This window comes from Lethenteron reissneri, unplaced genomic scaffold (assembly GCF_015708825.2).
Source record: "Lethenteron reissneri isolate LAM-NWPU_2019-01 unplaced genomic scaffold, ASM1570882v1 scaffold_185, whole genome shotgun sequence".
Taxonomy (NCBI): domain Eukaryota; kingdom Metazoa; phylum Chordata; class Hyperoartia; order Petromyzontiformes; family Petromyzontidae; genus Lethenteron; species Lethenteron reissneri.
The window spans coordinates 142,143-157,248 of NW_026891608.1; the positions used below are offsets into that span (position 1 = coordinate 142,143).

Consider the following 15,106-nt stretch of genomic DNA (forward strand, 5'->3'; position numbering starts at 1 on the left):
CGCACGAAGCTTCAGGTCTTCTCGGCCACGGTCATTCCCTCCCTTCTCTACGCTTGCGAAACGTGGACCCCCCTAATGGAGCATCTTCGCCGGTTGGAAACATTTAGGCTGGCCTGCCTACGATCCATCCTGGGTTTAACCTGCAGGCTGGATTGTGTGAGGAGCTCACAAATCCTTGAAAGATCTGGGCAAAGTCCCATCGGTGAGCTCCTCCGGCAGGCAAGGCTGCGTTGGCTGAGTCATGTAGCCCGCATGCCCAGCCACCGCATGCCTAAACAGCTCTTGTTCGGCCGGATCGAGGGGGCTAAACGGGCGCGGCACGGGCTAGAGAGGAGATGGAGTGATGTGGTACAGGAGGACGTGGAGCTGAGTGGACTTGCCGATGACCGGTACCAGCAGTGTCAAGATCGGCCTCTGTAGAGGAGGCTCGTGAAGGACGCTACTGGGCAGTTGGACGCAGTCGCCCTCCAACAACAACGGAGGGCGGTGGAGCGACGCTCACAACAACGAGTGGAGCGCCAAGTGGCTAAAGCACAGCAAGTTGGCACAATAGGGGGCACAGGTGGTGCATCAGCCAGTCATCTCGGTCATCTCAGTCAGTTGACCCGTGGCACCTGCTGGGTCTGCCCCGTGACCTCCTGCCAGCGGGCGTTCGACACTTCACGTGGCCTCAAGGTGCACATGGCCTGGCACAAGCGTCGTGGTGACGTCACCGCCACAGAGTGGCGAATGGCGGGTATTGGTGTGGATGTTGGACTTCTTTCGCACCGTACGTAGCCAACCGCTGCTCATCGGAGTTGCGTGTGAAGGACAACAATCTAAGCACAGCAACAGCACTCAGTTCTAAAAAAATGAGTGCTCAATCGAGATGATTTTAAAGTGGCTTCCCAATATCGCAAGCAAGAGCGTTCCAGACGGCCGCAGAAGCACATCCCAAAGCGTGCGAGGCGATGTGTGTGTAGGTCGACTCAGCCTCAAATGTTCGTAAACATCTCCACTAGGGAGACAAAGGCGGCCGGGCGTGGTGCCGGCTACCCTCCCCCCCGTGTGCCACAGTGCCGGTAGCCTTCACAGGCGCTGCTACTCGCTAACAGCACTTGCCCCTGCAGTCTGTTAGAGGCTACGTGGGTGATCTTTGTCTTTGTGCAGTTGGGCGAGTCGAGAACTTTGATCTTTGCACTTTGTGTGTGCGGAGCGGCAGTGGCAGCGAGTAGCGGAACGAACCCGGCGACACGAGTTCGATTCCAGCTCGGGGCTGTTATTTTGATGATTTTTGAAAAGTTTTGCGGTTTGGCCATGTTTGTTTGTTGTAGTACAGAGAGTACAGAGTTAGACTGATGGCCTTAATCTAAGTTGTCTTGTGGTTGTTTTGGTTGTTTGACTTGCACACAGTGTTGGTGTACGGTGCTTTTCCTGCAACATTTTGCTGTCTTTTCTTGGATTTTCTGTTTGCACTTAGTAACATCGTCACTTTAAGATGTTTCTTGTTCATGTTTTTGTTTTTTTGTTTGTTGCGGTTGGACCCGATTCAAGAGCCGAATGGCTCACAGGGCTATACCTAATCAATGAACTTGAACTTGAACCAGCTGGGGAACCGATTGGACTGCGCTGTGATGCAAACTCCATTGAGATGAATTGTCCCTTGTGATTGACGTCCTTTATTTAACCACCAGCTGAGAGAGAGAGCTCCTATTGAGATTCACTGTCTCGATTTAAAGCTTTCGTGACTGCAGGGATTCATCTTCTTGGTTCTTTCGGTAAAGTCACGTAGAAGGGAAATAATATAAAGAAAACATAATAAAATCTATTATTTATTATAATAAAAATTAAACCTAATAAAATATATTATTTTATGTTTTATTTTTATTATTTTATTATTTCCATTCTACGTGACTTTACCGAAAGAACCAAGAAGATTCCCTGTCTCGTGTTGACGAGTCTTGCCGCGCGGTAAAGTGAGGAGATGTGACCCTCATGCCAAACGATGAATTAATTTGTAAATCGTTTGTAACTTGTTCATTTTACAGAATTCCTGTCCTCCATTCGTAAAGAAATGGCCGTGAATTCTCGACTCGGAACAACAACAACATTACCAATATTCCTACTAGCCTTAATTGGTAAGTAGCACCATCATCACCACCACGACCACCACCACCACGTGCAGCCTGTAACAGCTGTTGGGGCAAGCGCTGAGCGAGGCTGAGGGTGGAGTGACTGGAGCAGGGGTCACGTGGGGGGCACGTGGGGGTCACGTCGGGGTCACGTGGGGGTCACGTGGGGGACGGAGTGGAGTGTTGAGATGGGAGAAGAGGAGGCGGATGGGCGATGGGGAAGAGGGGAGGAGGCTCTCAGAGAGGAATGGAAGGAGGCTAAAGAGGGGGACTGCTTCATGTACAGGGGCACTGCTGAGTCTATGGGTAGCAGTGTTGAGTCTATGGGTGGCAGTGTTGAGTCTATGGGTAGCAGTGTTGAGTCTATGGGTAGCAGTGTTGAGTCTATGGGCAGCAGCGTTGAGTCTATGGGTAGCAGTGTTGAGTCTATGGGTAGCAGTGTTGAGTCTATGGGTAGCAGTGTTGAGTCTATGGGTGGCAGTGTTGAGTCTATGGGTAGCAGTGTTGAGTCTATGGGTAGCAGTGTTGAGTCTATGGGTAGCAGTGTTGAGTCTATGGGTAGCAGCGTTGAGTCTATGGGTAGCAGTGTTGAGTCTATGGGTAGCAGTGTTGAGTCTATGGGTAGCAGTGTTGAGTCTATGGGTAGCAGTGTTGAGTCTATGGGTAGCAGTGTTGAGTCTATGGGTGGCAGTGTTGAGTCTATGGGTGGCAGTGTTGAGTCTATGGGTAGCAGTGTTGAGTCTATGGGTAGCAGTGTAGAGTCTATGGGTAGCAGTGTTGAGTCTATGGGGTAGCGTGGTGTTGAGTCTATGGGTAGCAGTGTAGAGTCTATGGGTAGCAGTGTTGAGTCTATGGGTAGCAGTGATGAGTCTATGGGTAGCAGTGTTGAGTCTGTGGGCAGCAGTGTTGAGTCTGTGGGCAGCAGTGTTGAGTCTGTGGGCAGCAGTGTTGAGTCTGTGGGTAGCAGTGTTGAGTCTATGGGCAGTGCTGAGTCTATGGGTAGCAGTGCTGAGTCTATGGGTGGCAGTGCTGAGTCTATGGGTAGCAGTGCTGAGTCTATGGGTAGCAGTGATGAGTCTATGGGTAGCAGTGTTGAGTCTATGGGCAGCAGTGTTGAGTCTATGGGTAGCAGTGCTGAGTCTATGGGTAGCAGTGTTGAGTCTATGGGTGACAGTGCTGAGTCTATGGGTAGCAGTGTTGAGTCTATGGGTAGCAGTGATGAGTCTATGGGTAGCAGTGTTGAGTCTGTGGGCAGCAGTGTTGAGTCTGTGGGCAGCAGTGTTGAGTCTATGGGTAGCAGTGTTGAGTCTATGGGTAGCAGTGTTGAGTCTATGGCAGTGCTGAGTCTATGGGTAGCAGTGCTGAGTCTATGGGTAGCAGTGCTGAGTCTATAGGTAGCAGTGCTGAGTCTGAGAGCAGTGTTGAGTCTCAGGGTGTCGTTAATTACGGCACGAACACAGTCCACGTGCAAGGCGTTACATCGCCCTTCACTCAACTATAAAACAATCCATAAAACTACAAACTCCGATAAACCATCTGCAACACTTAGTTGGAGAGGCAACACTCACACACACGCGCAATAGATAACACGCAAACAAGACAAAGATCCCCCTTATAGCCTCAACATGATGTTGGGGCAAGTGCTGTTAGCGAGTGGCAGCAGCAGCGCCTATGAAGGCCTGGCGTGGTGCTGGCCACCCACCGACTCACACAGAGACCCACCGACTCACACAGAGACCCACCGACTCACGCAGAGACCCACCGACTCACGCAGAGACCCACCGACTCACACAGAAACCCACCGACTCACACAGACCCAGTGACTCACGCAGAGACCCACAGACTCACACAGAGACCACCGACTCACATAGAGGCCCACAGACTCACACAGAGACCCACAGACTCACAAACAGAATGCAACCTTCACCTTGGTAGCTGGCCACCAACAGCACAGTATGGAGATGTTTTACCACTCATAAATGTAATTACGAGTTCCAAGTCCTGGGTCAGGGTCTCTCTCTCCCTTTCATAACTGCAGATGAGTGAGGTTTACGATGGCCGTGTTTACACAACTCTCAATGCGCGTGAGTGTGTGAGCGTGAGAGTGTGTGTACAGATATAATGGGAGGCTGATCGATGCCCGGGTGCGGTTAAGGGATGGCTCCCTATTGCTCAACAACGTTAGGTATGCCGATGATCTGGTAATAGCTGCTCACTCAGAGGAGTTGGAGGCGCTGCTGCTGCAACTGGAGCGTGCCAATAAGAGGTGGGGCCTTACCATCAGCCCCACCAAAACTAAGCACCTGCCTGGGTATTTTGTACCATCAGACACTTCACCCCCACAACTCCCAATCGGTGATGGGGCAGTAGTGGAGAGAGTGGAGAGTTTCCCATACCTGGGCAGTGTGCTCATGACCGGCTCTGGTTTAACAGCGGAGGTCTCACTTCGAATCAGTCGAGCGGCAATATCTTTTCATCGGTTACGTAACGCTGTGTGAAAGCTACCTGGTCTGTCGCTCCGCACGAAGCTTCAGGTCTTCTCGGCCACGGTCATTCCCTCCCTTCTCTACGATTGCGAAACGTGGACCCCCCCAATGGAGCATCTTCGCCGGTTAGAAACATTTAGACTGGCCTGCCTACGATCCATCCTGGTTTTAACCAGGCTGGATTGTGTGAGGAGCTCACAAATCCTTGAAAGATCTGGGCAAAGTCCCATCGGTGAGCTCCTCCGGCAAGCAAGCTTGCATTGGATGGGTCATGTAGCCCGCATGCCCAGCCACCGCATGCCCAAACAGCTTTTGTTCGGCCGGATCGAGTGGACTAAACGGACGTGGCACGGGCTAGAGAAGAGATGGAATGATGTGGTACAGGAGGACGTGGAGCTGAGTGGACTTGCTGATGACTGGTACCAGCGGTGTCAAGATCGTCCTCTGTGGAGGAGGCTCGTGAAGGACGCTACTGGACAGTTGGAGGCAGTCGCCCTCCAACAACAACGGAGGGCGGAGGAGCGACGCTCACAACAACGAGCGGAGCGCCGGGTGGCTAAAGCACAGCAAGTTGCCACAGTAGGGGGCACAGGTGGTGCATCAGCCAGTCATCTCGGTCATCTCAGTCAGTCGACCCGTGGCACCTGCTGGGTCTGCCCCGTGACCTCCTGCCAGCGGGCGTTCGACACTTCACGTGGCCTCAAGGTGCACATAGCCTGGCACAAGCGTCGTGGTGACGTCACCACCACTTAATGGCGAATGGCGGGTGTTGTTGTGTGTGTGTGAGTGTGTGAGTGTGGTGAGCGGAGAGCGGTGGCGCAGCGGTTAGCGCTGCACTCCGAGCCCGGGAGAAACCCGAGTTCGATTCCAGCTCATGGCCAACACCACCAACAGCAGTAACGATTGTCTGACCCCGGTCTTGGGGAATCCCCTAGGTCAACTTAGCCTCAAATAGAGACCCAGACACAGAGAGACGCATAGACTCACACAGAGACCTGTAAATGTCACCGCTGGGGAGACAAAGGCGGCCGGGCAGGCGTGATGCTGGCCACCCACCCCCTCGCGTGCCGTGCCGGCCTTAGTAGGTGCTGCTACTCACTACTAACAGTCTGTGAAGGCTGTGCGAGCGATGTTTGTCTTTGTGTGACAAAGAGGAGGTGTGATTGGGCATGTACGGCCCTGTAAGTCGAACAAACAGGAACATCGATTCCTTTGGGGTATTCAAGGAATCTGTTTGCAATCTGCAAACGTTTTTTACAAATCAGCTGATCGTGACATTTCCTATTCTCTGTGCCCGTCAAGGCGCCTAAGAACGTGCGCGTGTTTTGTCATGCCCGCTCCACAGTACGTCACACGGTACGTCACACGGAGTGACTATTTACAAACTCCATAGACTCAACACTGCCCATAGATTTCTATTTAAAGCTTTCGTGACTGCAGGGATTCATCTTCTTGGTTCTTTCGGTAAAGTCATCACGTAGAAGGGAAATAATAAAATAAAAATAAAACATGATAAAAATAAAATTCTCACGACGTTTCGGCCACAACGCAAGCAGCCGTCCTCAGGTGAAGAACAGGTCTGTCGTCCTTCGGACGCTGTCTTTCCGACAGCCCTGTTCTTCACCTGAGGACGGCTGCTTGCGCTGTGGCCAAAACGTCGTGAGAATTGTATTTTATTATGTTTAATTTTTATTCTTTTATTATTTCCCTTCTACGTGACTTTACCGAAAGAACCAAGAAGATGAATTCCTGCATTCACGAAAGCTTTAAGTCAAGATTTAAACTCTACACTGCCCATAGACTCAGCACGGTCAATATATTTAAAATCAGTTCAAAGACAAAGATCCCGCCTGTATAGCCTCAAAAGACTTTTGGGGCATGTGCAGTTATCGAGGAGCACCTATGAAGGCCGGCACGCACCTTTGAAAAAAGAAGAAACGCGAAACATTTTTTGTTTTGTACCAGTTAAAGCTCCCTGAGCTACTTAGCTCCTTTTTAGAATCGAGGCTGGGCCATCACTAATCATAGCAGCCTCATGGAACCTCCTTTGCCAGTAGCAAAATATGATTAAAAAAAAAATGTTTACCCTTTTATCTGGCAACAAAACTGACACTTTTTTTCTGGTCCAACACCATGTGAGACTCGACTCTAAGAAAAGCTGTCTCGGATGTGGGCCAATCAACTTCAAGGACAGTGCATATCATTATCAGAGTTATGTTTTTTGTTTGCATTACGACTGCAGGTATTGTGGTCTATGCAAACATAACTCCTTGTAAAAAAAAAGGTGTCAGTTTTGTTGCCAGATAAAAGGGTAAAAAAACTATTATCATAATCATAGCAGCTCAACCAAGTGACTGATATAATCATCATCACGGGGACATTGATAGCAGCAGACAAAGACTCTGGATGCATAGACACGCATAGAGACCCATACTCAGACCCATACAGACCCACAGAGACCTATACTCATAATAGAGACGCACACCACAACTAAACTAAGTTTTACAGGGAGGAACAATGTTCCACACTCCCCACCAGGGATTATTTGTCTGTCTGTCATGCACGAATGCACTGTCCAACCAAGTTCCTACCTGCCCACTCCGAAGGAACGTGTTTGTCACCAGGTGTAAGCCCCCACTCAGCTGCTGTGTAGATATTGTATCAGAAGCGAGCTGGGCCATCACTAATGACAGCAGTTCAGTCACGTGACTGATATCATCATCATCACCACGTGGACATTGATAGCAGCAGACAAAGACACTGAACTCGTGGTGACGTTGATTCTAAATTAAGGGAAAAACCAGAGGACTCAGAGTGATAAAATCCACGCAGCGACCACCACGGGGAGAGAGACGCAGACTCCAAATCTACAGCAGCAGCAGCAGCGTCGCCAGGGTCTGGGATCGAACCCACGACCTCCTGCAGACCAGGCGAGGGAGACGACTCCTCGCCACCTGCGTGTGGCCGCTGTCTGTTTGTGTCTCGTGACTTGCACAATCGAGACTCGACATCGCTATATTGGTTTTGGGGTTTCCCCCCCCACTTCCTCATATTTACTGACAAATAAACGCGTCACTACTATAGCGTGCTGGGCTGCCTGGAATGTAAAACGTCATCTCTGCATCTTAGACCAGTGGGTGCGATGTGCGAGACCTTCACAATGGCTGTGTCACGAACACGCTGAGTCAACTCAGATCCTCGGTTCACGATCTGCGTCTGAGCGTCTCTCACCTTTGGAGATTCACAATGGCCTTGAACCAAGTTCAACAAAGACCCCCCACGTAGCCTCAACAGACTGTTGGGGCAAGTGTTGTTAGCGAGCAGCACCGATGAAGGCCGGCACGGCACACGAGGGTTTGAGTGGCCAGCACCACGCCCGGCCGCCTTTGTCTCCCCAGTGGCGATGTTTACACATGGGACCAGGTACTCATTTGAGGCCTGAGTGGACCTAGAGGAGGTCCAGGACCGGTTCAAATAATTGCCACCGGTGTCGGCCGTGAGTTGGAATCGAACCCAGGTCACCAGGTGCCTAGCGTAGCGCTAATCACTGCACTACCGCTCCCCACATCCCCACACACACGTACACACATACACACCTACACACACGTACACGTACACACACACGTACGCACACTATTCAGAGGCGCGTCATTCAAAACGCTCAGGTGGTTGGATGCTTCAGGGGTCAGATCGCTGACGCAGCAACCGCGGAGTTCCTGGAATTCCATTCCAGATGTGAGCCCTGTAAGGGGTTGGGTGTGAGCCTGGAGCCCGTGATTGACAGAGACCCATAAACACACAGAGACCCATATACACACACGTAGACCCATATACACACACAGAGACCCATAGACACACACAGAAACCCATAGACACACACGTAGACCCATAGACACACACATAGACCCAGAGACACACACAGAGACCCAGAGACACACACAGAGACCCATAGACACACACAGAGACCCAGAGACACACACAGAGACCCATAGACACACACAGAGACCCGTGACACACACGTAGACCCATAGACACACACAGAGACCCAGAGACACACACGTAGACCCATAGACACACACAGAGATCCAGAGACACACACAGAGACCCATAGACACACAGAGACCCGTGGCACAGGAGGGTGCGGGCTGGTGGTAGATGGCCAGCATCACCACCACGCCCGCCCGGCCTCCTTTGTCTCTCTTGCACTCGCACTGTTGTTGTTTTGACTCGAGTGAGTTTGGTTTACCACCGTTTAAACGCCACCTACATTTGTTATCTGTGCAGTGTTCGCTAAAGGACCCCTCACTGCACTTGAACTCGGCAGTGACCACGTTGGCCTTTGTCTTTATTGCTGCTGCTGCTGAAGTGATCCACCAGCACTCACGGATCTCCCGTGGACAATAGCCGGGCAACTGGGCTACATCTTATTGTTTAACTCTCACTACTCATGTTCACTGCTCCTGTTCACTGCTCCTGTTTATTGTCACCAGGCTTAAGGACTCCACTGAGCTGCTGTGTAGCTCTTTAATCAGAAGCGAGCTGGGCCATCACTAAAGATAGCAGATCAGCCAGGTGGCTGATATCATCATCACCACGTGGACATTGATAGCAGCAGCCAAATACTCTAAACGCATAGAAATACATAGAGACCCACAGACACCCATAGAGACCCACAAACACCCATAGGGACCCACAGACACCCACAGACATCCATATAGACCCAGAGACCTATAGAGACCCACAGAGACCCAGAGACCCACAGAGACGCATACTAAACTAAGTTGATCTCACCAGGCGTAAGGTCCCACTGAGCTGCTGTGTAACTCTATCAGAAGCAACCTGACCACCACTAATTCTCTAAACATGATGATGATAAGCCAGTTCGTTGAGCTATTATTTATGATGGGTCAGGTCGCTTCTGAAAGAGAGCTATACAGCTCGGTGGGCCTTAACTGGTAACATCAAAATAGTTTATTTTTAGTATGGGTTTCGATGAGTATGGGTCTCTATGGGTGTCTGTGGATGTCTGTGGTTCTATTTGAGTCTGGTCTATGAGTCTCCCTATGCATAGCTCTACGTACGATACCTGGAGCGGTGGTGTGTAGTAAACATCGACACTAGGGAGACAAAGGCGGCCGGGCGTGGTGATGGCCACCCTCCCCCTCGTGTGCCACAGTGCCGGTAGCCTTCATAGGGGCCGTCCATAAATGACGTCACGCACCTGGGGGGGGGGGGGGGTTGAGAAATGTGACGTCACATCAAAATGCGCAACTTTAAATAAATATAGACAACACATTCTACTTAAATATACTTTTTACTCAATATTTTGTCCTATAACATCAGAGTGCAGCGCCACATTAAATACGCACTACAATGACAAGAGTTTAAAGCGATTTGAAGCATTTTTATTTTTGGGGGGGGGGCGGGGGGCAGGGCAGAGCTTTGTGAGGGGGGAGTCTGACTTTTTGTGACGCCGTGTGACGATGGGGGGTGGGGGGGGGGGTCTAAAATCGTCCAAAAGCGCGTGACGTCATTTATGGACGGCCCCATAGGTGCTGTTACTCGCTACTACTAACAGCACTTGCCCCCGCCATTCTGTTGAGGCTGCACGGGGGATCTTTGTCTCTGTGTAGAAGATCTGTGCGCAATCTGCGAGTCTACGTCTGTGGATCAGTGCAACACTTTGTCGTGGTAGGAGGAGGAGGCTGTCGCGACCAAAAGTATCCACAGTGGAGGTTTGTGTTGTGCTTAGATCGCGTAAATATCAATGTTGTGTCGTCGTCACACCCGCCACTAACAACCAACACAGCCAATCGGTCATGCTTGTCACGTCAACACAACGTGCCAATTCGTTATTAGTTCAACTGGCGTGTTGTGTAGTGTGTAGTAGTGTATATTGTATTATACTATTTCAGCTATCACTGGTTGTGTGTTGGATAGTAAGCCCACTGCAACATTTACACTTACAGTGTAGTGTATAGTAGTGTGTAGTAGTGTGTAGTAGTGTAGTGTAGTGTGTAGTAATGTAGTGTATAGTAGTGTAGTAGCGTAGTGTATAGTGTATTATACACTACAACATTTACAATCCGACTACCGTGACGTATCGCCGGTAATTACAACAACGACGAGCATCATCAGGCGACTCTGCGGTTTTCATTCCACACACCCCGCATACCCCGCATACCGTCAACACCGGTGGCACAATGCAATCAGGAACTCGTCCGGTCTGTGCAGATTGACAGGGCTGGTGAGTCTGGGCAGTTCAGCACCGATCACGCTTGACAGGTTGTCGCGGGGCATCTGCGGGTCTCTGTGTAGCCAGCAACAAGGTCGTTTGTTGTCGTTCCCCCGCATCTCCGCTAAGCACGGTTGTCTACGTACGGTGCGAAAGAAGTTCAACATACATAGTCAGCAGAGGTGGGACAAAGTCATTGTTATGCAAGTCCAAGTCGAGTCTGAAGTCATCAAATTCATGACTCGAGTCTGACTCGAGTCCAAGTCACATGACTCGAGTCCACACCTCTGATAGTCAGTACGGTTGGCTACATGTGGTGCGAAATAAGTTTTAATATACATACACACTTAGCACGGTTGTCTACGTACGGTGCGAAAGAAGTTCGACATGCATATGTAACGGGTTCCGGAGACACTTGTAGAGGTAACTACTTCTTTATTACAACACAACACTCCAACAGTCCTGATACTCTGTTACAGCCTAGGTACACAGCCTAGGTACACAGCCTAGATACACTACTCTGGCTACGCTCTGGAACTCGCCCTCACAAGGTCGTCAAGTCGGGAGTTCCAGAGTCCCACCACTGGCTCTCACATCGTCCCAGGGTCCTCAGATGGCTGGTCTTGGGTCTTGAGCTACGACTGGCCCTGATCGTCCAGGGAGCTCCGCTTTTATAACTAGTCCCCAACGAGGGGTGGGGCCGTGTGCGCCCCCAGATCTCCCACAGAGCACACACAGCCCCCCCCCCTTTGGCGGCGCCAAGGGGATGAAGCGCCTGGGAACCCAACGCCTGACGCCAAGAGGCTTAAGCGTCTGGCCCACCCAGGGTCCCAGAGCCCCCAGCAGCCCCTCCCTTCTTATGTCACTACACATACATTATAGCAGGGTTGGCTACGTACAGTGCGAAAGAAGTTCAACACGTACATAGATACAGCAAAGAGCAAGGCAATGCAAGGCATTGCTGTGCGCCGGCTATGATGCCTGCCACAAGTGATAGCGCAACGAAGTAGCTGATCGTCATCATCATCATCACGTGGAAATGTCTAGCAGCCAAATACTCTAAACGCGTGATGTTGATTCTAAATGTGAAGGGGAAAACCGGAGCACCCGGAGTCAAATCCATGAGACCACGGAGAAAACACGCAAACTCCAAATATACAACAGGCGTCAGGGTTGGGATCGAACCCACGACCTCCTGTATACCAGGCGAGGTAGTTAACATCTCCTAGCCACCGTGGTGCAAGGGCTGGGATCAAAACCACGACCTCCTGTATACCAGGTGAGCTAGTTAACATCTTCTCGCCACCGTGGCACCCCTAATGTGACCATCATCAATGTAACGTTCTTACCCCGTAGCCCTACTGGGTCATCTGTGGAATAGAGCTTCATAACTCATCGGTTTCCTCCATTATAAGTAAAATAAATTCTGATTCTGAGATTCGAATTAATCTGCAGGAACGGTGGTCGCTGACAGCGTGCGGGTTGGGAATGGCTCGGAGTCCGGAGCGCAGCGCCAAGGAAGTACACCACGTGGTGAGTTCAATAGCAGGTCGTGGTCAACTCGAATTCATCACCACCACCATCGCCATCATGACCATAACCACCATCATCACAACCATCACCACCATCACCACCACCATCATCGTCACCACCAACACAATCATCATCACCACCATCTTCATCATTGTCACCACCACTATCATCATCGCAACCACCATCATCACCACCACCACAATCACCGCCATCATCATCACAACCACCATCATCACCACCATCATCGTCACCACCAACATCATCACCACCAACATTATCATCACCATCGTCATCATCACCGTCATCATCATCACCACCATCGTCATCACCACCTCCACCGTCATCACCACCACCATCACTAGTTAACTATTAACTGGGCAGTGACAAGAGCTAGAGAGCACCTGGAAACGAATGATGAATAAATAACAATCAATAGAAGCTAATTTAGTGATCTTTTAACACAAGTAATGCTCAAGCAAGAATCGTAGTAGCATTAAATAACCGTTTCATTTTTCATAAAAGTAATCCATTATTTAACTACAAAACGAGACATTTAACGAATCGTTACGAGGGGACAAACTGGTTAATAAGTAATATTAAAAAAACTTTTTAAACCACGCTTTTATGAAATGTACTAGTAATGGAAGAACTACACGACTCCAGGAAGTGGCCCCGAAGCTTGCCATAACGTAAGGGACTGTGGCCAATTACAGCCAACGTCAGTTGATCGTGGACAATTAGATCCAAGCCGAAACATAACATGGGTACTGCAAGATGGGGTCGTGTCCATCGAGTGCTCGCCGAGCTGCATTGGCTTCCAGTTGCCGAACTCACACATTATAAGGTCGCACTTATTACAGAAAAAGTTCTTGCCACAAATAACCCACAGTACCGCCTTTCGAGATCGTCAAGGAGTATAAACCATCATCACGCGATCTCTGGTTATCCTCCCCGCGGCTTTTGGCTCGCCATCGGTCACTGCATCGCGCGCTTTCGGATGCGCTTCTGCGACCGTCTGGAACGCTCTTCCGTCCGATATTAGGAAGCTACTGAGCTGTGCACTTTTACATCATCTGAATTGACAAACTAATTTATTTAGAAATGCTTTCTTGTTTTTACTTTGTTGTTTGCTCGCACCTCCGATTAGCACGGTTGGCTACGTATGGTGCGAAAGAAGTTCCACACAAACACACATGGACCAGAGGTCACTTCCTGGGATGTCAGAGGTAGTTGTGTGATATCTACTTCTGTGGGCCATACTCTTAACACGAAAGGTTGCGCTGCACTTTGAGGGATCCAATGGATTCTGCATCTGATGACGTTGCCACTATTATAAGGATTACACACATCTGGCTTCAACTCTTGACTATAAATCTCATCAACACCGATGTCCAATTGCCATCAGAACGTGATAGAGCTGCTCACCCCGAGCTACAAACGCTCTGATACGTGCATTGTCTTTGTACTGTTCGCCTTTAGGCGTTCTCTGGTCTGACACAGCTGGTGAGACTAGGCCATAAAGAAGGCTGTCCTTTGGTGCAGGCCAATCAGTTTCAAAGGCAATGTTTATATAACACTATAATTACACTATTATAAATGGCAATGCATACATAAGTAATAATATATTATACTAGTATACTGACACTGCTAGTGTGATTAGGACATAAAGAAGTATGTGGTGTAAGCCAATCAGTTTCAAAGACAATGCCATGTAACATTATAGTTACATTATTATTAAAGATAATTTATATATTATCAGAGCCATGTCTATTTGAATTTTCACTACAAGTACTGTGCGTGGTTAATGTAGTACTTAATTTATTGAAAAAGGTTTCTATTCGGCGTTTGAACATCTTAACACACCTCGTGTTTTATTACCAGAAAGGGTAAAACCTATTCTCATTTTTCATACGAGATGTACTAAAGTGGGCGCTGTGTGTTGTTTCCCTAGAATTTATGGTCGTCACCCCAGAGAAAGTGAACGCCGTAGCAGGCAGCAAGATTTTCCTGCCCTGCTCCTACACCTGTACAATCAGCGGCGTTACCCACACGCTGGTGGAGTGGTTCAGGATGATAGATGGACGTGAAGAGAGGGTGAGTTACAAATCTCTCTATCATAGTGTAATGAGACGACTTCTTAATACTTTAAGGACAGGGTCACGGGATAATATAAGTGCTGAGTTACTTATAGCTTCGCCACCCATACAGCAACATCGACAGACCTGTTCTTCACCTGAGGACGGCTGCTTGCGTTGTGGCCGAAACGTCGTAAGAATTGTATTTTATTATGTTTTATTTTTATTAGTTTATTCTTTCTATTCTACGTGACTTTACTGAAAGAACCAAGAAGATGAATCCCTGCAGTCACGAAAGCTTTAAATTGAGACTGTATAGCTGGCTGGCTATGCAGTGGTGACAAGAACGATGAAGAGAAGGCAGTGATGACAGCGACGACAGCCAGGACTAGAACCCCCATGACAGCCCCGATCCCCCGTTTGCCTGTACTTTATATGCCCCTAGCATGGCCAAGCCTTGCCCTTGTCCACTCCCCTCTTCTGGAACTCTCTCGCGGGTTCCAGTAGCTTCTAGTTCGACTCCCTCCTTGACCCAGTTACGCCCCTCTTGTAGTCACTTACACTGTGTTGTTCTATACCGCACCCTTACAAATCAAAGATTGTACCGCAAATCCAGGTCTCGTTTAAGTATGTATGTTACACCTGACCATCTCCTGTAGAGTGATT

At 49.5% G+C, this 15,106-nt stretch overlaps 2 protein-coding genes across 3 annotated transcripts in view; both read left to right on the forward strand.

The window, feature by feature from the left end:
• The window catches only part of LOC133339382 (cell adhesion molecule DSCAML1-like), a 195,313-nt gene that overhangs the window by 50,307 nt on the left and 129,900 nt on the right, over positions 1–15,106 (forward strand). The window lies entirely within an intron of this gene.
• LOC133339388 (cell adhesion molecule DSCAML1-like) overlaps positions 1–15,106 on the forward strand; it is a 63,662-nt gene that overhangs the window by 34,915 nt on the left and 13,641 nt on the right. For both annotated transcript variants that reach the window (XM_061547531.1, XM_061547529.1), the window contains exons 2-4: positions 2,028–2,117; positions 12,288–12,365; positions 14,317–14,459. In XM_061547531.1, the coding sequence (XP_061403515.1) occupies positions 2,054–2,117; positions 12,288–12,365; positions 14,317–14,459 (285 nt within the window). In that variant the 5' untranslated portion in view covers positions 2,028–2,053. The remainder of the gene's footprint in view (positions 1–2,027; positions 2,118–12,287; positions 12,366–14,316; positions 14,460–15,106) is intronic.